The 23061-nt window shown below is 33.9% G+C and overlaps 1 protein-coding gene across 1 annotated transcript; it reads left to right on the top strand.

The window, feature by feature from the left end:
- The first annotated feature begins 4236 nt into the window (after positions 1–4236).
- LOC115454780 (elongation of very long chain fatty acids protein-like) lies at positions 4237–22102 on the top strand. The gene is made up of 6 exons (XM_037443035.1): positions 4237–4383; positions 13284–13363; positions 14767–14957; positions 16218–16292; positions 18592–18891; positions 20657–22102. The coding sequence occupies exons 2-6, from the start codon at positions 13309–13311 to the stop codon at positions 20888–20890; spliced, it is 855 nt and encodes a 284-aa protein (XP_037298932.1). The 5' UTR covers positions 4237–4383; positions 13284–13308; the 3' UTR covers positions 20891–22102.
- The last annotated feature ends 959 nt before the right edge of the window (positions 22103–23061 follow it).

The following is a 23061-nucleotide window of genomic DNA, read 5'->3' as shown; positions in this document are numbered from 1 at the left end:
AATAAATGTAAAAAAAATAAAACATTTGAACAAAACATTAATCTGATAGCCTAAACCACTACAAATAAAAATAAATATTTAACTTTATTTACGGTATGATAAGAAAATTTAAAACATGAGCAATGTAATCTTTGCTCTTAGTGTTTTTATTTTTATATGCACACTAGCACTCGCGGCTTTGCCCTACAGATTTTTTTTCCAGGATAATAGTTTCACTACATAATATTTAACAGGTATAAAAAGTAGTAAGTAAGCGACGATAGCCTAGTTGGGTGTGGAACAGACTCAAGACGAATGTTCGCAGATTCAAATCCCAAGGCCACACACCTCTGACTTTTCTAAAATCATGTGTGTATTCTTTGTGAATTGCTTTAACGGTGAACAATACATCGTGAGGAAACATGCACATCTGAGAAGTTCTGTATAGGAATTTTGAAGGTGTGTGAAGTCTACCAATCCGCACTAGGCCAACGTGGTGAACTAAGGCCTAATCCGAGGAGGCCCGTGCTCAGCAGTGGGCAAGTATATAATACAGGGCTGATATTATTATTATTATTAGTATAAAAAGTAGCCTTTGTCCTTCACAGGGTCTTAAACTATCTCCACACCAAATTTCATCGAAATCCGTGGAATAATTGTGAGTTTATCGCGTTCAGACAAGCAGACAGATGCGACAGGGGACTTTGTTTGTAATATATTTTTAGAACTTTTTAAGAAGAACGATTATGTCATGCATGATTATCCTTTAATCGTTTACGCAGCAGACGCAATGGAAGGTCTCAAAATAAATAATTTTCCCCAGTTACACAACATATGCACTTCATTAATGCTCCACTCCTATTGGTCATAGCGTGATATAGTGCCTGAGATTAGCGCGGTCAAACAAGCAAACTCTTCAGCTTTATATCAGTTTAGATTAAATATTTTTCAAACAAACGTAGCGTGGGACGCCCTCTGGCGAGATGGCGGGACGAATTACACGAGAAGACAGCGACTGGATGCATAAAGCAGCGGACCGGGCTCTATGGCATAGTTTAGGAGAGGCATAAGTCCAGTTGTCGACTGCAAAGAGCTGATGACGAAACATGTTTCTTAAGCCAGATCCAAATTTAAATCCTCTTATATGTCTGTGCATTGTACATTGATTTTGCATGTTCAGATATCGCCAACATTTCTTATGGAAAGGATTGTAGGAATTACCGGAGATTGGATAACCTTATGCAAAGTGAGAAATTGGATAAACAAAAATAAAAAACCCGATAGTTATTTATAACACGTTAAAGTAAAAATACACTGTGAGCGTTGTTTACATCATCATAATTTTGTTTTTTTTTTTATTCGTATTAATATTGCTAACCGCTAATAATACAATGTTTATATGTTTTAGGGTTCCATAGATTATAGTATTCTAGGTGTTGCATGAGGCGTTACCCGTATGAAAGACTTTTTCCGATATAAAAGTCCAATTGTCACTATTCCATTTGATAAAAAAATTAAATTCAAAGCACAATTTATGCGACGCCGGAGCAGCTAGCGCCATCTATTTACGATACGTATACATAATTAGCACATTTCCTACGGGAATAAATTACTAGAATAAAAGTGACCTGTATGCCAATTTGAACCAAAACCGAGCGGTTACTGCGTTTGCTTCTTACAAACATACAAACATTTTCACAAACTTTCAGTGCTGCTTAGTATATAGATTTATCTTAATGCGTATAGATTTTTAAACAATAATATGATGCAGATATCAAATGGATACATATATTTATAAATATTTTTTAATTTGTGAATAACATACAGAATTAAAAAGATTTTTGCCATTTAAACGTATTTTTTTCAGTTTCAAGCTAGAATATAGATTTGCAACCAAACTGGACCTAAAAAAAATAAAGAAAATGGGTCCCCGGAAAAATTGGACAATAGATTTTTCATGTTAGAAATAAAATAAAACTGTCGCTAGAACTGAATTTGTTGCAGATATTTCATGTTACAAACGTTTTACATTTCAGTACCCTAGCTGCACTCCAAATTTTAGCAATTATAACATTAGTAATATTGTGACACGGAACTCTACACTGCGGGCCCCGACACGCACTTTACCACTTTTTAAATTAAGTCTTATTATTGCTATAGGAAGAAAGATACAAGTTAAATGGCAAATATCGTTAAATAAATTTATTTCGTGCTGTCAATAACTTATACTTTACAATCATCCGCACTTTATTAAAAAACTTAAAATAAAACTAATTTTCTTATTTTATCACGGTTTTTTATAATTTATTTTTATCCCGGCGTTTCGAAGATTGCAACCGTCATAGTCACGGGGCAAACCAATTACGGTTTGAAAATTAGTTTAATTTCGATGTCTAATTTGTGCGTAATAATCGATAAATAATTCAAACAACTAAATTTAAGATAATATTGTAGAAATATGATTTTAATATTTTTCTATATATTATAAATTTAGAATAGATAGGTTCTAAAAATAGTGTCAGCGCGCCGTTTTGTGACAGCATCGCCTTAACTCTTAATCCTAAAATTTGAAAACACAATCGTTAAATAAGACTCCAGGAATTAGAATACAGTTTTCTGCATCGCAATTTTTGCAGTCACTAAAAGGTGCATACAAAACAATGTCAATCTACATCTACCTGTCCCAGTGCCGGATTTATATTTTTTATGAGTGTAGGCCACTTTATTTCCGCCGCCCCATGTAGGTAGGTTTATGTATGTATGTATGAGGTATGTATGTATGTTTCCAAAATACTTAATAATTTTCCATTTGTTTGTGTTATGGAAGGCACTTAAATTAAATAAACAAACAATTAAATCGGGTGAGCGTCCTCTGAAATCTGCCGACCCTAAAAGGCTGCCGCCATAGGCCGCGGCCTGTACGGCCCATTTACAAATCCAGGGCTGACCTGCACTTTCCTACTACTATATAGAGCAGCTATACTCAACCTGCGGCCCGCCGGGCCTTTTTGATTGGCCCACTTGAAGTGGCTATGCTTCGTTATATTATAAATTTCGCGCCTATAAGAGAACGAGTGATTCGGGGGTCAGAGCTAAAAGACAAAAAACTAGCTAGTAATTTCTTATCGTCAAGATTACCATGTATTAAAAAGAAGTGAAAGTATCTATAGTTTTTTCAATCTTCTTTTTATTAATAAAGTAAATACATCGTTACCTTTGATTTACGTTTTATTTATGAACTAATAATTTCTCGCTTGCGGCCCGGGATCCCATGACTGAAACGTTTTTTGGCCCTAGTAAAAAAAATCTACTAGTCTACAATTTTATTTGTAACTTATCTTCTTACTAACATTATAATTGCGAAAGTTAGTGAAATTTTTCGGTCAGAAGCATCGATATCATATTTACTACGAACTAGATCTGGCGCTCCGTCTCCTTACCTAATATACGCTCATACACGAGGGAACATTCGTCGCGGCCCTATGCATACAATAAAGTGTGTATGCCTCATGTTTGCCAATTCACATTAAGACCTATGAGTGCTCTTGAACATTTCCTTGCTTTCTCTCGTCCTCTTATCCTTAAATGGTTCCTTCACCTTGCCCCACACTTCCTTCGTCAAATATCCTAAATTTCCTTGAGGTCCCTGCAGTCGTTAAGCCTGGGGATTTCAGTATCCCATTCGCAGCCCCAGATGTTGACTGCGGGGTCCAATGCAAAAAAAAAACACTCTTAGTGATCTAATTCAGGCAAATTGTGTTAGAAAACCCCAACAGGTAATCAAACCTAGGACATCCATGTCTACAGTCTAAGAATTACATATTCCATATTTTTATATGCTTTATAATGACGCATTTAATTGGACCTACTTATCTGTTCGGCAGTACAGTCATAAACATTAATAAACAAGTAGCGATCAAGAGATCACTTAAAGCAGGTTGACAGAGGTTATTTGAAGTTTACTTTTTTAACTCATGCGGAAAAGAAATGAATACTTACGCGCCATTAGAATACAGTATAAAAACTATACCTGTAAGTATTAGTTTTGCCTTACCTATACCTTGTTTCCGATTGGATTATATACACAAATTTGAATTTTAGTGCTGGGCTGCGTTATAAGTCATCATCATCATCATATGTTTGACAATTGATACACGAGAGGATAAGCAAGTTGCAAACACTTATGTACACGACTGTATTGTTGAGGGTATTGTCGGTATAAGCCGGCAAATATTGTATGCTTGTTTCATTGAGAGTTGCAAGTTGACGGACTTAACACGAAAAGGATTTCGTTTTTTATATCGGAATTTTCTCAGCTCCTTTTAAACTCTTGTTTTATTGACAAAATAGTAATTGTGTTTCAAAGTGTGGTCTAAGTTAGTTTTGTTATTATATTTTTTCGCAGTGAGTATTTTACATGGAATTAATATGTACCACGTACAACTTATCTTGCTAAATATACTACAATATTTAAAGTTACTAAAAAATATTAATATTACACATAAAGATAATTTACTACAAAACTTTATTTTTTTAAAACATAACGTCTTTAATTTTTCCCCTAATTTTTCCAAAAGCTAAGTAATCATGCCTAAAATATTATAATTTAACACATAATATTTTTAATTATCAAAGTACAAAAATCTTTCATATACTGTAGGTACCCAGATTCAAAAATATTAATTAATTTAATTTTAGCAAATTATTTACCTAATTATAAACAAAAATAAATGCAATAATATAAAAGCAACTGTAATTATTTCAATAAAAATTAATTTAAAACTTGTATAATTGTCATTTTTTTTTATTACTTTGCTTCACGTAAATATTTTTTACGATATTTTTGCAATGACGTCATTTTATTTAATTGTGCAAAGTTTTTTTTTTATTATCGACAAATTTGTAGTCATTTCCTTAATGAGGTATTATGTAAGGTCACAGTCCACAGAGGTAAATTCGTCTCTTTTAAATTATGGGCGTTCTAAACAAAGAATAGCTTTGGTAGCCGTATACTAGTGTCTAGTGGCAAAGAATGAAATGTGCTGAAAGAGAACCCGGAGCAACAAATAAGTACTGATGTGCGAAAATCCGGTCTGCAAATCGTTCTAATGATAATGATTTTTTATGTTTACGCGAATGTTAGAGATTAAAATGACACTATTTTTCGGATTTAATCACGGTTTTTATATTTTAATTTCCTCTCAACGTATCGATGACTGCAGCCTTCGAGGTCTCTCCCGTGGATCGGAAAAATAATCTTAAGTTCTAATGATAATTAAATTTTATGTAAGTTAATGTGTCCGCCATAGCGCAGGATCGTGACTCATAGAATGATCCTGTGGAGACCTTTGCCCAACATTAGGACATTATGGGCTGATACAATACAATATAATACAATACAATACAATACGAAAGGGAAGCCGGAAGAAATCAGTTTATATAGACCAATCGCCACTGCCGTATATTTTACGTTACTTTGATATCGGTTGCTTGATTAGCTCCCTCAACGGCGATTGGCGACATGACGTGAAACATAAAAATGAACCCATCACCATTATGCGGTATTCTTAAAGTAATACGCTATCCTAGCATTACCTGAGTAGCAACATGACATTTTTTAAATAATATAACCAATTATTTGTATGCTATATTGACTTAATAAAAAGTAATGATATGTTAGCCGACGGTCCCCAAGAACAAAATCTCATCTGCAAAATGTCTAGTTGCAGTATGAAGGTTTTAAGTTGAGTGAAAATAAAATAAATTAAGTTTTGATTACAATCAATAGTTTTGAAACAAATAATTGTTATTTATATTTTCACAAACTTAAAACTTTCATACTGCAAGTAGGCATTTTGCAGATGAGATTTTGTACTTGGGGGCCATCGGTTTGATAATATAAAAATGGGTTGTCATGTTGTTTGTATCATAAAAGTTCTAGCGCAATTCAAATGTCACAAAATTACCTTGACTTACTCCAATGTGCAATTCAGCAGATCATCGTTTTAATTGATCAATTAAATTGAAACATTTGATTGTAAATGCGGGCGTTTATTTCATTTGCAATTATAAGTAGAGCAAGTGATAAAATATATCCGTTGTTTGATGATGAAAGTTTTCAATTAACATTAGCCTTTGCTCGCTACTCCGCTCGCGTGGACTTCGATTTGTAACAAATGTATAAAGTATTCCATGTCTATTCTTGGGGTTCGTTCTTTACGGACAAGTTTTAATTTTATTGCTTTGAATAACGCCTGATGTTAAGCAATACGACCCCCCAAAAACAGTAGAAACACGTGCCCGGCCCGGCCCGTGCTCAGCAGTGGGCAAGTATATAATACAGGGCTGATATTATTATTATTATTATTATTTTATTTGAATGACGAGGCGAACTTGCCATTCGCCTGGTGGTAAGTGATGCGACCGCCCATAAATAGTAGAAACACCATACAACACCTTGAATAAGAAAGTATTGTTGGTATTCCACTGCGCTCGCCATCCTGACACGTGAGATGATAAATCTTATTATGTTCAGTTATTACACTGGCTACAATGTCCTTCAAACTGGAGCACAACAGTGACTGCACACTGTTGCTTGACGGTAGAAATAGACATTGCGGGGATACCTACCTAGGCGGTCGCTCACATATGAGAGACCTGCCACCAGTATTTGATTAAAATAAAAGTAATAGCTATGAAAGCATAAAAACCAGACTTTCGCTTTTATATTACTATAGATATTCCATTATTATTTAAAATGGTAGTCTATTAATTCGCAAACCTTAATCCGTAATTCTAAAACAAGTATTCGGTTGTAAAACTGCAATGAATGGTAAAATATAAACATTCATTAATATAGGCGCCTTCAAAGATTCACTTCCTAAAGAGTATGTTGTTATGACTTAATTGAATCTGCTTTTGCTTTCTCGAAACGAGTCCCAGGAAACGCGACCTTTAGCGAGGTTACACACTGAACCGGTTGAATCATTTTTAATAATATTTTTCCCCAAAACTTTCTACAATGGCCGTGCCTCGAGGTAATAAGATGTACTTATATTCCATAAATTATAATATTTTTTGCCCCTGTGGCGACTGCCTCAATGTATTGGGTTCGTGGTACCACCGCTTTGAGGTCTCCGGTTTGAATCCCGGTCGAGCAAAGCGATATGGATTTTCTGCAGTAACAACCGAAAGTTTAAAATTTATGCTTGCACAGCATTGAGCTGTTTCGAAATTTTATTTATAAAAGAAGTTTTAGTATTGTAACCTGCTATAAGGGAATTTGAGTCATATTTTTTTGGGTTTTAGAGAATTTTAGAAAGCTCAAGTTTTTGCATAATATTTTGCATAATTCGTTCCATCTTTCTCCTTAGATTAAATGGCCATGACGTCACTCTAACCACTAGAGTCAATTACAATAAATTATCAGTAAAATTAGATTAGACATGCTGTAATGCGCGAACTTTAACCAGATTAATTATAAATTTACAATGTCATCTTTGCAATACCTTGTGAAAATGACGCGTGGGACGCAAGGCTAAACTACAATTGCAAAGATACAGCAATCCAGTATTTACTATTTGCTAATATTTCCGTTGATAGAAGTTGCAAAAAAATATTTGGTGACGCCTAATGCGGGTTGCAGATCGAAAATTATTATTATAATTGTTACCTCAGAACTTTTGACTGGGTGAACCGATTTTTATGATTCTTTTTTATCCCAAAGATGATGCTTATTAGGCAATTTTTATTTAACAACGACGCCAAAATTGATAACCAGTATATAGGTAATGTTAAATTATTTTTTTGGTTTATAGTGGTTTTTGATATATCCGCCTAAATAGCGACTACCGAACAAAAGGTTTTACGAAGGAACATTTATTCTTTTTGAGAGTCTGTTGCGTGCGCTGCGTAAACGTGACGGAATTATTCCACTTAAAAAGTTCTAAATAAATATATTATTATAAAATAATAGTGTGGCTGAACGCGACTAACTGAAAAATTACCCAACGGATATCGATGAAATTTGGTATGGAAATAGTATCCCGGAATAATCTTTCACGCAGGCTTGACCAAAAGCAAAAGCTAGTATAAAATAATCGACAAAGGAAATCTGGGCAAACACCATATTTTAAATAAACATAAGTAAATGATTTGTATTTAGGAATATTAATAAACATTTTAATGTATACTGCCTTAATCCTTTAACGAAGTCCCTCAGTTCAGCACGAATATACCTACATTAAATTAATATGTTTACACATGTTTCGGGCCGACTTGAGGTAAAATTTGCCAAGGTAGTTACGTAAACCTTGATATGCGTCAAAAACCCCACATGGTTTGGTAAAGTAAGAATGCGGTCAAAATTTTGCAAACGTTCATCTACTTGTGAATTTGCGTTTTCGTGACGAAGTCAGAGACATTTTTGTTGAAAATTCGCTCCTTTTTTACAAAAAATGCTGGTCTATCTTGAATCTGGATCATTCGTTTGAATGGATAGCGCTCTGCTGGAAGCATAAATGTTTATAAACCTCAATGGTAGTGCCACCAAGGTTGTATCGAATATCGAAGTCTTATTAAAAAAATACTTGAGGTGAAAACATGCTCTTGCCTTTCCTAAAGCAATAAAATTTACAAAGGCCATGGAATCGTTTTCCTCTTCCTATAACCCATATTTTCTTATAATTTGAATGGCATGGCATTTAAATTATTCTACCTTTACTGTTCGATGTTTCAGGTGACTTAACATTATCGGCATTGCTCGATAGCCTTTGTTAAAAAATAATTATTATAAACTAAGTAACATACTTCTACTTGTTAGCAAGAGGTAATTAATTTTATAAACAAATTACTTACAGATAATTATGTGCGATAAAGTTTGCCTTGCCGGTGTTTCATTTTGTTTAAATAGACGTTTGCAATGTTACTGAGAAATTGCAACAAGGTGTTTCAAAATGAAAAATAATTAAAGTCAAGGTGATTTTTAAGAAAATATTAATTCATGCGTGAATCACTTACAATTAATGATGCTCTTATTTTGCATTGTGATTAAAATGTAAAAATACTATTTGCATAGTAATACGGATTTATTTTTTCTTATGGTTATGCAATCTCTTAATGCAATAAAAAATTAATATGTAAGTACCTACAAATTTGATGCAAAACTTAATAAAAAAAATAATTTCATAAAATAAACTGAAAATTACTAATAAAAATGTAAAATAGATGTGCTTCTTTAGACCTTTCCGCGTATAAAATTCTTATTGAGATTTGTTTATTCTGAACTACTGAACTTTATGGTAACCGGAGTGGGTACCCGATAGAGTGATTGACGTGAGATGATTATCCCTCGCCAGTCGACACAATTATGCCGGTCCATTTGAAACCAGATGTATACAGGCTTATCGCGGAACGCGACACTTACGTAATATTATGGCAGGTTTTACAATTTGTATACATTCATTGAAATCTTTTCCGTGGTTTCCGCGGTTTACTTCTAATAAACAACTACCTAACATTGTGTTACTTAGTGATAAATACGTTCAAGTTTCAAACAAAATCAATTTCAATTTACAGTTTTTTTTTTTGGTCGCCCCTATTCTGATAAGCCTTACTGCTTTAAGAAATTCCGTCGCAGCGACAACATCACCCCTACAATCCGAAATACTGTCACGGACACGCTATATTTGCATTGAAATATTAAATATTTAAAAAAAATAAGAAAGTAAAGCAGCTATTTTTGTGGAAATTTTCGTTATTCATGGATGTTTTGGCACAATGTTAGCATACGTCACGACAGTATGAGGTTTCATTTATTAATGCAATGTCAAAATGACCCATAAAAGTCTAGTAAGGTCCCTTCTCTCATATATGAGAGTCCGCTAGGGTATGTACCACCGCTGTGTTTATTTCTGCCGCTAAGCAGCAGTGTGTAGTCACTGTTGTGTACCAGTTTGAAGGACATTGTAGCCAGTGTTACAGACATAATAAGATTTAACATCTCATGTCTCAGGATGGCGAGCGCAGTGGAATACCAAACAATACTTTGTAATTGAAGATGTTGGATGGTGTTTCTACTGTTTATGGGCGGTCGTATCGCTTGTCATCAGGCGAACGGCAAGCACGTCTCGTCATTCAAAACAATAAAAAAGTGTACATTAGTCCTGACTGATTAGTTTTACAAAATCCCATTAATCTCACACTTTCTATTTAATTACGTATGTATTGAGTTCAAAGTCAAAATTATTTTCGATCATGATGTAGGGCATTGATATTTAAAATTGCCATATATGCAATATGAAGTGCATTAAAACATTGAAACATTCATGCTTCAATGTAGAGCATTGACCTCTCGAATTATACATGGTAAGCCTCAGGTTTTTCATTTGTTAAATCCAGGTACAAAATTGCTGTCACTGTACCAGATGTGGAAATGTCTGTTGTTAAATGTAATGTTAAAAAATTACTCTAGAAGGAAATTTTTAACTACCGTCTTCAAACGATGAGATATATTTATTGTTTCAAGTCGTGGGAAGGACATTCATTAACTCTTGAAAGTAGTTTTATTACAATGTCGAACGTATATAAGGAGTAATTATGCATAAAAATAGTGTTTAAAACACGTGAATTATAATTTACTACCTAACCTATTTGAAACAAATAGCAATGCCCATTACGTAGCTCAGCAGCGAACAATGAAAACAGACTGCGTTTTTGTTTATTTTAATATTATAAACATTAAAATTAATAAAAAGTGTAATTAGTAGCCAGACTAAGTCAATTAAATAGCTTTGATTAATTGTTTACACGAATGTAAAACATTGAAATAAAACTATTTTCCGGATTTTATCACGGTTTTTATATTATTATTTTTCGCAAAGGACACTGATTCTTGCCTGGGATGATTCTTGAGGCTATTGAAATTAAAATTACTTTTCAATGTTAATAGAGAAGATGCTTGATAGCTTGGACAAGCCTGAAATCCCGTTCTACATTCAATTAAATCGGAACCCAATAGACCGGCTGCCAGACTTCAAGACACTGTGAGCTCATTCTGCGTAGATCGGACCGGCGACAGCAAAATTAAAAAAAAAAAAAAAAAATTGTATAATTGTAAAATATAGGTAGACATGTCTGATCTTCGACTTTTGGGTGACCAACACCTTAGTCCGTCCCGTGACTACGAAAGCTGCAGTCTTCGAAACGTCGGGAGGAAATTATTATATAAAAATCGCGATAAAATTCGCAAAATAGTTTTATTTCAATGTATAACATTCGAGTTAACATAAGAAATCATTAAGCCACACGATCATTCGAATTCCTCAATAAATACATAAAATATCAAACATTTCTGCAAGACTTTTAACATCGTTTAAATATTTTATGATTAAAATTATAAACAATTCGCTAGAATTGTTTAATGATATTCACCAACTGGACCTGAACTAGATGAATTATATTTATGATTGAATATGTAATAAAAGCGGCGATAGCCTAGTTGGTTCTGGAACGGCCTACCGAGATGAATGTCCGCAGGTTCAAATCCCAAGGGCACACACCTTTGACTTTTCTAAAATTATGTGCGTTTTGTTTGTGAATTATCGCTTGCTTTAACGGTGAAGGAAAACATTGTGAGGAAACCTGTATGCCTGAGGAGTTCTCTATAGGAATTTCGAGGGTGTGTGAAGTCTACCAATCCGCACTAGGCCAGCGTGGTGGACTAGTAATAGAGGAGGCCCATGCCCAACAGTGGAATAGTACTATAATACAGGGCTGATATTATGTAAAAAGATGGCGCTGGCATGAATTCAATTCAATTCAATTTTTAGATTATGGCTCCATCGTTGGCAGACGATGGCGCTGACATCGTGTAGATAATACTATAGATTTATACAACGATTAGGGGTAATTTGAAGCTGGAATAGCTTTTGATACATGACCGAAGTCACAGACTCCAATTGGTATCCAGTATATTTAAATTATTTTTGGTTATTAATGGTTTTTGATTGGCGGTTTAATTTTTTATTCTCAAAGTTTTTCATTTTTGACTTTTTTTACTAAGAATTAGACTGTCTCGGTGACATAGTTGTGTTGCATATGCGGTACGGCTATCGCACTAAGGTGTTATATTTCTACCTATCCCTGAAAAGTATGTTTAATTAATTGAAATATATTCTTTCAATTACAAATTGAGTTCTGAAGTAACAAACATAAAAACAAACAAAATAAATTGTGAACTTCCTCCATTTTTGGAGTCGGTAAAAACAAATCAAATCTTTGTTATATTTTTCAAAAAAGTGGCTTAAATCCTTCCGTTTTTGCTCTGATTACTACATTATCATAACTTTAGGGAAGATTTTTGTGTCTGTTTGTAAGTCTGTCAAAACTTATGCCTGAAAGGGCTGTAATAATATTAATCGTTTCGTTAATAGCCAGAAGACATTTTAGAAGGTAATACTGGTTATATTGTATCAGAAATGGCTGTTATACAGTCAGAATTTTGAGTAAAACCTCGCATATACAGGTACAGAGCAACTTGTGATGCCACTAACAAGTAGCTCGGTTGATGGTCACTGCCTTGGCAACCAGTAGTGACACAAAATTATAAAGCAATGCACGCGCTATAATCTCTTGAAACTGTAGGTACTAAGTTTTATAATGGCAAGCAATGCTGATAGGAAAATATTTATATCTACCCGGATAGCGACCACCGTACACAATACACATACATAGAGGTCCACGTAAATGTTACGTTCCGGTATCAGCCTGTATATCCTATTCAAATAGGGGCACATAGTTATGCAACGGCAAGGGATAATCATCTCTGGTCATTCTATCTTCACTCTACTCCACTTACCATAAGGTCCAGTATTCCACTGGACTTAATCGGGCCTGTAAGAAAATTAATCATAGTAACAACAACGTTTTTGACACCGGAATCCAACACTTCCACGGTGTCGCTCAACAGCAGAAAGAGACACATATGACAAAGTTATAATTTAATAATAAAACTTAAATCGAAAACTAAATCCAAAATTAAAATAAATTATTCAAATTTTCTCCGATAAACGTTCAACCTCAGAAGAACACGGATTTCAAATATAAATTTTTGACGAGACACATGAATGCAATTTATTTCGAAATTCGATCATTAGACAATGACCTGAAAGTACCTCATTAAGTAAATTTTAGATATTATTTAAATTCATTTCCATCACTGAGTGCATTTCGACAAGTCGTCACAATATATTAATTACATTTTGATAAAACAAAGTTCTTTTTCTAATATTATTTCTCGTTTTCAGAGTGCTGTGATATTATCGTACTATCATGAGTATAAGCCTTGGATTAAAAAGCCCTTACTGGGACTTAAACAAGAGTAGATGTAAGTATTCCTTACAATTTTATTTCGTCTATTGAGTCAGCAATTTACATTTATTACTGCATAAACTATAATTACTAATTAAACGAATATGTGTGTTTATTGATCTTCATTACACTCTTAATCAAAATATAAATCACGTAGAATAATAATATAGACGCTATGCAAATTGCATTTTTTTACACACGGTTTTCTTAATATCATTTGGCGCAACTCAGTTCGACAAATGTCGCTAAGGCAATTTACATAATTCAATTGCAATTTGAAATATAGAATACCAGTAAAGTAAGTCCAACTATGATTTTTTAACTTAAAAAGAACATAACCCGATGGTCAATGCTATAAAACTATAAAATAGTAATTTACTGACTAGTTAGTAGGAACACTATTTACTAATCAGTAATCTTTTAATCAGTAAATACTACTGTATTTACTGATTAAAAGATACTAATACACGTTTTAAAAGGCGGGGAACATAAATGGGAACACATTTTGTATATAAATGTATAGTGATAATCATACAAAATAACAAACTTCAGATATTTCTTATGATTTCCCCATGGGATTAAATTTACCATTATTCATTGATTCAATCTACCATTATTTCAGTTTATCTTGAACTGAGGTTACCAGTCACTTTCTGTTTCTATTTCTCAATGCATATGTATACTCACGGTATGCGATCAAGTATTTCAGTCGCTTTCAATAATCAATCCCAATCTCAAACTTCAATCCGATTCCGAAAATTAACCAATCAAAATAATTCATTTGAAAGCATGTCACAATATACTTTGTTCTGATTGGTCCATTTTTTAGATAGATCGAATAAAACGATCGATTATAATTGAAAACGGCTGTTAGTCATACCAAGATTATGGATTGGACTGATGCCTGTACTGTGATGAACGTATAATTTTCACCATGTTCCCTGGATGAGAAGGATATTATCCATTAATTAACAGTTGCTGCTTTAGGGATGACTTTTCAATCTAAAATAAAATTTATTCGTCGGATAAAGAAAAACAAAAACCCGTTAATAATGACTGTTGTACGACTTATGCAATTAATTAGGTTATATTGTATTTTATGGATAACTTTAATCAAACAATTAACAAATTAGCCCTGAATGAGCATTGCCGCGTAGAAGTACCCACTCATTAATAATTCGAAATTCAAATGTAACATTTTTAAGATCAATGTAGATTTTCACTATGTTTCTTTAAGAAGTAATGTGAACGAGAACTATTTATATATACGTAACTGCGAAAGGACAGAAAGAGGTTCACGAGATTTTGAACCTTCGGACCTTCATCACAGCAGTCCTTTCCAATCCCAATAAAACTATCTCAACTCACTCTTGTTAAAACACATTTATTTTCTCCTAAATCTTTACTATTTCATTTTAGATCCAGAAATAGACGAACTTCCCCTCATGGAATCTTTAGGACCTATTGTGATAATTTTAGCTGTATATCTACTGTTTGTACTGAAAATTGGCCCGGCGTTCATGAGAAAGAGAGAAGCATACAAATTGACGAATATTTTACTAGCATACAATGCAGTGCAGGTTGCGATATCATTGTATTTAGTAATAAGGGTGAGTTTCAATAATAAACATAATTCATTTTCATGGTCTTGGAGCGTCAGAGTGAACGGCTAAGGAGTAAAAGCCAAGGCTTCGATACAAACAAAATGTCTGCGTTCATTATCTTTCACGTTGACGTTAAACCGAAATATTATATCCGTCGATATATATGTACTACGTACTAGATGCCTCGGTGGCATAGTTGTATTGCATGTCCGGTACAATAGCGCCCTGAGGTCCTGGGTTCGAATCCCGGGTCGGGCAAAGTGATATTTGGGTTTTTCTACTCAGTATCAGCCCGGAGTCTGGAATTTGTGCCCGATATGGCGATAGGCTCGCCCCCCATCACATCATGGGACGGAACATACTTGGCGAAAAGTGGGTGCCCTAGTTGCGCCTCTGTATACCCCTTCAGGGATAAATGCGTGATGTTATGTATGTATGTATGTACTAGATGTGGCATTCCGAACACTCACTGTATTCAATTGAATTGAACTGCAATCCATTCAAACTGACCAGTATTGTGTCAAAATTGACTGCTATTTAAAGCGCTTTAGTGCATGTTTTAAAAGTTAGATTAGACGACGTTTGATGTTTTAGCGCTGCAGCGAACTTTAGTTCTAGCTCCAGATTTTGAACAAATAGTTTATATGGAAGTTCGTGTCTATAGAATATTTATTACGTCAATCATTATACCTTAATATATACAATATAATTATAATACACTTACATAGATAATATAATTTTAATAATTAAAACTTTGTCATATATCGTCTTGTTTTAAAGAAAACAATAAACTCCGAAAGATAAATTCTATCAACGAACATTCTAAATAGATTTATAAAAATATTTCAGGAATTATGAATAACGCTTTTGACAGGAATGCCCATGTCAAAATAAATTCAAAATCAAATTAAATGAACAACCCCAACGTATTTATTTCAAATGAATTGATGTCATTTGTAATAAAAATACTTCGTAAATTATAAACATTTTCACAAGTTTATTAACTCTATTTAAAGAGTTGGACATATTTGGGTATTTGCCTTTGATGCCCGAACTGAATCTACTTATTTTTTTTTTAACGCAGCCATAAATATTAGTCTAAAGAACTAGCACATTCAAACAACCTAAAATATTACGTTAAAACCGAAAATAATTTAAAAATATCTTTTCACCTTTAAACATTTCCAACAGATAACTTTTAACCTTGCCATTAGTGTATTGTTTTCTTGAAACGTGACGTTAATTATGTTTTTATTATTTTTTTAGTATTTTAACAATCTGACGCAAATGGGATTGGTGCCGAAGAAATGTTACATAAAGGAAAATTATGCACGGAATCAGGTAAGTAAATATTTTTTTATTAAGTTTATAGTACTTAAAAATAGAATCGCTTTTTATATAGAAACTAGCTTTCGCTCGCGGCTTCGCTCGCGTGAAGGAGTTTTACGGGATAAAAGTCCCACTATATGTTTTCCCGGGATAGTAGCCTATAACCTTCCCAGCGTCTTATACTATCTCCATACCAAATTTTTCTTTCTTCTACCACGTCTTATGTCACATCCCGTTCCAGTGGGAACGGGATAAAAAGTATCCTATGTCCGTCTCCTGGTTCTAAGCTACCTCTCCACCAATTTTCAGCCAAATCGGTTCATCCGTTCTTGAGTTATAAATAGTCTAACTAACACCACTTTCTTTTATATATATAGATAATAATCGATGAATTATGCTGATAAAGTAAACACTTACAAAATCCTGTTATAAGCCCTGTGGGCAATTAATTTGAGGGAACGAATTACGTATCAAACCGCGAAACAACCTCACACAACGTGAACTAAAACGAAATAGTAATATACTTAGTTACTAAGTGAAATTGTAAACCCCATATAGAGTCAATGGAAAAAAAGAAAAAAAAACCCTTTGGGAATAAAAGGCGTGATTGTATATGTATGTATTGAAATGAAATTATTTGGTTAACGACGACTTTTTGATACCAATAGACCCTATGCGACGTCACCAGAAATAGTATGGACGATATTTAAATATTAACAAACGCAGAATGCCAGTATTTTATTACCAACATGAAATACCGTTTAAAATCATTCCATAGAATTAACGTATACGTATACACGAGATGTAATGCGATATAAAATTTTATTTCTAAATAGCACATAAACAATAATATTAATCTTGCCAACTCTTGACAAACAACACATTTTATGTTTAATTAACATTGACAATTAAAACTTAATGTGTGAATCGCATTTATGTTCTTTGTACCTACACAATTATGTTCTAAATTATGTATTTTATATATTCCGAATGTGCATCACAATTGTTGTTTATTATAATTAGTTGTACATAGTCTTCTTCATATAAAATACTTAGATAGTGGCTTTGATGACAATTTCGAGTAGTATAAACGAATATAAAATTTTAACCCCTTTATTCGTAAATGTTTTTATCTAAGGACGCATTGCTGTGATAACTAGTCTGTTTCTCAGTGCTGACGGCATGGCACCCTTCGCAGTGCGTAGACATAGGGATGTTGTGATTGGCTAATATTGAGATACAACTTAAATCTTGTTGGCTATCAGATAAACAAAGCAGAACAAACAGCAAGCCGTCAGATAAACAAAGATGAGAAACAGACTTGTTATAATAGCAATGCTCCATCCTTAGATAAATAACGTCTATGAATAAGGAGGTAAATCTGTAACACTATTGGTTAATCTAAATGGACATACATACAATGGCGAACGGTCCAGATAACCCGATTCCTGCCGGCTTCCCATTATATAGAAATAAATTATCATTAGAACAATTTGCAGACAGCATTCATTCATGTTAATAACTATATGTTGTGTCGGGTTCCCTTTCGGGAATGTCTCTGTCCACTGATACATACATATCACACCTTTATCCCATAGAGGTAGGCAGAGACTATGGATTGCCACTTTGCATGATTGTGGCATAATTCTCTCGCTTCCTCCATTTTAAAATAATGAAATTTCCATTTACATAATTTTTCCAGATCAAAGTTCAGACGTGTTTATCTGTTCAAGGTTGATTTAATTGTCCTCCACTCTGTACGTCTATTGTTATTCAATCTAATATACAATTACTAGATTTAATATACAATATTGTAATAGAAAAATGCAGACATTGTAAGCATAAATAAAGTAATTTATCATACAAAAATCTGCCTTAATGCCGGTATTAATATTTTTCTTACACATTATAAACAGTTGAGATGCATACTTTTGATGGTTATCTGTATTTGTAATAATTAAGATGTATTAAAAATAATGATTTCTTATGTTTGTGCAAGTGTTAGACATGGAAATCAAACCATATTGCGTATTTTATCGGGGCTTTTATATTATAATTTTCTCCCGACGTTTCAAAAACTTTGCAGTCTTCATGGTCACGGGGCAGACAAAGATGTTAGTCATCCGAAAAATAAAGTTAAAATATCGACCTACGTTTTACAAACATACAATGTGGAATGACTGTGAATAGAAATATAGTCCTGAGATTATTACACAGATGGATCAATTGTTATTAAAAGCTAAAGCATTCACAAATTATCCCAGAAATTTATTTATCGACCAGATAATGTAAGTTTACCCCAAAATTTCAGATTCTCTTCGGAACATACCTCTACCTAGCTGCCAAGTTCACGGAGCTGCTGGACACTATATTCTTTGTGTTGAGAAAAAAGGATAGTCAAGTCACATTCCTCCACTTATACCACCACACGGTGATGGTGATTGGGACCTGGGTGCTGTTGAAATACTGGCCGTCGCACACTCTCATTTTCATAGGGTTCCTAAACTCATTAGTTCATGTCTTCATGTACACTTACTATGGCCTGGCAGCACTGGGACCAAACGTGGCGAAGTACTTGGGTTGGAAGAAATACATGACCAAGTTTCAGCTGGTGAGTAACCTCTATACAAATACTTTCTTTAAAAATGGAGGCCACTTTATTCGCTGGTGGTAGGATATATTTTATATCCCCTCAGTTAGCGACTACCGTATACAAGATATTAAAACCCGCGATGGTGGCTCACATATGTGTGTCTAATTTTGATATGAGCCTGTGTATATCAAGTTCAAAGAGGCCGGCATAATTGTGTCGACTGGCAACCATCTTTAATCAGCCGACATTCTATCTGGACCACATTTCCCTACCATCATGTATAGTGAGGTCATGTTGCTGTTTACGTATACTATATAAAAAACATATTCTGATTCAGTTTTAATAGATTTGTTCATACAATAAGAATCAAAAGGGGGAAGAGGATAGTTGACCATCGCAATATCTCAGGCCACACAAAGTATAATATATATGAGTGGGCGATCATGACGCATGGCGAGTGATTCTAAATGTTGTAATTGCTGTATTAAATTAATCTATATATATAAAAATGAATTGCTGTTCGTTAGTCTCGCTAAAACTCGAGAACGGCTGAACGGATTTATCTTATCTTGGTCTTGAATTATTCGTGGAGGTCTAGGGAAGGTTTAAAAGGTGAGAAAAATTCGAATAATTGCCGGGAAAATCCTCAAAACAGCATTTTTCTATTTCCCATACAAACGTTTTCTAAATAAAATGGAGAGTCAATTTGTAATTTATTACCGCTGCTTAAAGTTCAAATTCGCGTGCGCGTTGGAGGATCTAATATCGCGTTCTGAAACTCAACAAAAGTGAAAGTGAATCGCGAACGCGACAAAATTGCATAGTCTCAAAATACATAGTACATAAATAGTGGTCGGCTTCGAGAAACACAATTTTAGCTAACTTCAGTTGTTAATATAATATATAACTCAAAGGTGACTGACAGTGATATATCAAGGAACAGCCCAAACCATTGGACGGATCGGGCTAAGACTTTACATGCATAAAGCTACTATGACGTAGGCATCCCCTAAGAAAGGATTTTGATAAATTCTACCCTTAAGGGGATAAAATAGGGGATGAAAGTTTGTATAAATGTTCTTAGATTTTCGACTGATTGAACTGAAATTATAGATTGGGGATAAAATTAGTTTGAACCTATAAGTACCGGGAAAATATGTAGCAAGACTTTTATCAAACAGTGGAATTTTATCCTGGAAAACACCTTCACGCGGGCGAAGCCGCGAGCAAAAGCTAGTAATAAAATAAATCTAAATGGACTTAAAAGATACCAGTTATCCAGCCACATTAAATTCGATTAATTGTAGTATTGTTGAGAAAATCTTACCCAAACGTTGTTTATCCGTTTTCACTTAATAAATTAATGTAAATAATAAATCAATTAAAAAACCTAAATATTCGCATGCCGCGAACAATTTATTGAAACGATTGGACTAAGTTTGATATTTTTTATATGCGACCGCAATGCTTCGGGTTCGATTCCCGGAGTCCGGAGTCTAGAATTTTTGCGCGTTTCACATCGTGGAACGGAATACATGCCGCGGAATGTTGGTACACCAGTTGCGCCTCTGCCTACCCCTTTAGAGATAAAAGGCGTTAGTGTGTATATGTGTGTGTATTTGCACTTATTTCAAAATTATATTTATAAACACTGCTTACAAATTTATTGCAATATCGCTCTATGTGCGAACTTTATTTAAAACGACAAATTTATTTCCAAAAAATTAATATCAAAACATATTTTTTCTGGATCTAAATATTTTTAATTATTTTCCCCATACAGATTCAGTTCGTCTCAATCATCATACAGTATATAGCTTCTGTGAGGACATCAGAGTGCCCGCCTGCGAAGGGTGTTGCGATATTCGTCTCCTGCAATACTGCCTTCATCCTTCTACTGTTTCTCAACTTCTACCGTCAGAGCTATAATAAGAAATTACAGAAGCAGACCATCAACACCAAACCCCTCAAAAGTCTTCCAATAAATTACACAGAAGATTGCATAAAGAACGACTAATCCATAGTATTGTAAGGTTTATAAAGTAAAATTGTGATTTTGTGATCAGAAATTACTGTCTCATAAATTTGTAATTGGGTTTCTATCGATGACGCGACATTTTGTATATAAAAATATTCTTTTAATAACAAAAATAATCATAATTCTATAGTTGATACGTTTGATCCTCGTAAGAATGGAATGCATTCGTCAGTAAGGATACTCCCTTGAGATATAAAGTTAGATCAGGTTGGCGAAAGCGATTAACCCTCAAGTGGCAATAGACTAATTTTAGAAGTGGAAAGAATTGCTGCGGCAAATGTTCGCAGGCTCAAAACCCAAGAGCACACACCTATAACTTTTCTAAAGTTATATGTGTATTCTGTGTGAATTATCACTTGCTTTAACGGTGAAGGATAACATTGTGAGGAAAACTGCATACCTGAGATCTCTATATGAATTATGAGGGTATGCGAATTCTGCAAATCCGCACTAGGCCAGAGTGGTGGACTAATCGCTCTCAGTAGTAGAGGAGGCCCAGCAATAGGACAGTATATGGGTAGTAAATTTTATCAAGATGTGATTTAAAACGTAGATTTAATGGACACTCCACGTCATTTGATATTCGTTTGCGTCGTGTAATCTAGCGACAAATTGTCAAGTATCAATGTTTATAAAATAAGTAATAAGTAAGTCAGTTTTGTCCACCGGACTACGAATTGGCTTTTTGATAGTTGTAACAATAAAACATGAAACGTGTTGTGAGTATATTATGATAGCTTGTACGCAAACAATACTAACAATCTCTTTTGCATTAATATAAACCGCAAATACTTTATTATTGCAAATAAATTTCATGTATTTATCTGTTAATTTCAAAAAACCCAAAACGCGAACGAGGCCGTGATTGGGCCGTGTGACGTCATATTTTATGTCAGACTTTAATTTTATCGTCACAACATTTGGTAAAATATGACGTCAAAACAAGATATCATGTGATCAACTGTTTTCGACGATATTTTAAATGAAAGCAAAAAAATGTATATTATTTTATCACTACCCTTTTCTAGAAATAGGTTAGAAGTATAAAATGGCGTGTAAACACATTTCCGATAGCTTTCAAGTAGCCAATTGTTTTGACTGTATCAATTGTTACACTTTACTATAAAACTCATATCATATACTCATACGACATCGCTTGTATAAAATATAACAGCTTCGTATTCTCTAGTACTTTAATTTGTATTTGTCCCGTTATAGTGACGTTTATTTTATTTCTAGAATGTTTTCACGTTATATTATATGTAATTGCTTGACGTATTAAGAATGATTTAAGAAACTTAATGAGTGAAACGCAATTATTAAAGGGATTAAAGGTTTTTAATAATACTTTGTAATAAATTTAAAAGTAATAAGTAATTAAAATTAAGTAGACAAAGGAATTATTGTAATATATAAAGGAATGCATCCCACGTCCTAGGTTGTGGCTATCTTAGCGCATCCTTTTTTATGATTAAAACCAGCTTTTGCTCGCTCGCATGATAGTGTTTTCCGGGATAAATCTCCGGGTTATATTTTTCCCGGATATAAAGCATATGTCCTTCCCAGGGTCTCGAACTATATCCATACTCCCTCCGCACAATCCCATCCTCTTCCGTCCAATATCTCTCATGTACCCTGTTGTCCTTTAGCCGGGGGAAGCCAGTATCCCACTCGCAGGGTTCCCCCGGTGTTGATAACAGGAGAAAATACAAAAAAAAACATATTTCAGTAAAATCTGTTTAGTAGCTTCTGAGTTTCTTGCGCTCAGACAGATACGGTGGGAGACTGTTTTATAATATGTAAGGATAAGAAACACACTCTTAATAAAATAAAGACATATTTCAAAATTGTTAATTTGTGGCAGTCGGAAAAGTAATTTTTGTTTGCTACCTTTTTTTGCAGTTGCTATAAAATTTAGCTTATTAAAGCTAGGTAAAAAATGAAACCTATAGCATGAAAAAAAAAGGGAAAAAACTAAAAAGTCGCAAACAGAAATTGGTTGTTTGACGATTCCCATAAATTGGCAAATTTGGAATGGTTCATTATTTTATTAAGATTGCGATTTATTATAAACGATTGCCTCGGTGACTTGGTTATATTACGAGCGTTGTATGATTACCACTCTGAAATCTCGTGTTCGAATTCCGGTT

Source organism: Manduca sexta, chromosome 26 (genome assembly GCF_014839805.1).
Source record: "Manduca sexta isolate Smith_Timp_Sample1 chromosome 26, JHU_Msex_v1.0, whole genome shotgun sequence".
Taxonomy (NCBI): Eukaryota; Metazoa; Arthropoda; class Insecta; order Lepidoptera; family Sphingidae; genus Manduca; species Manduca sexta.
Note: the sequence above shows the minus strand (reverse complement) of the source record. Positions and strands in the feature narration are given on the sequence as shown.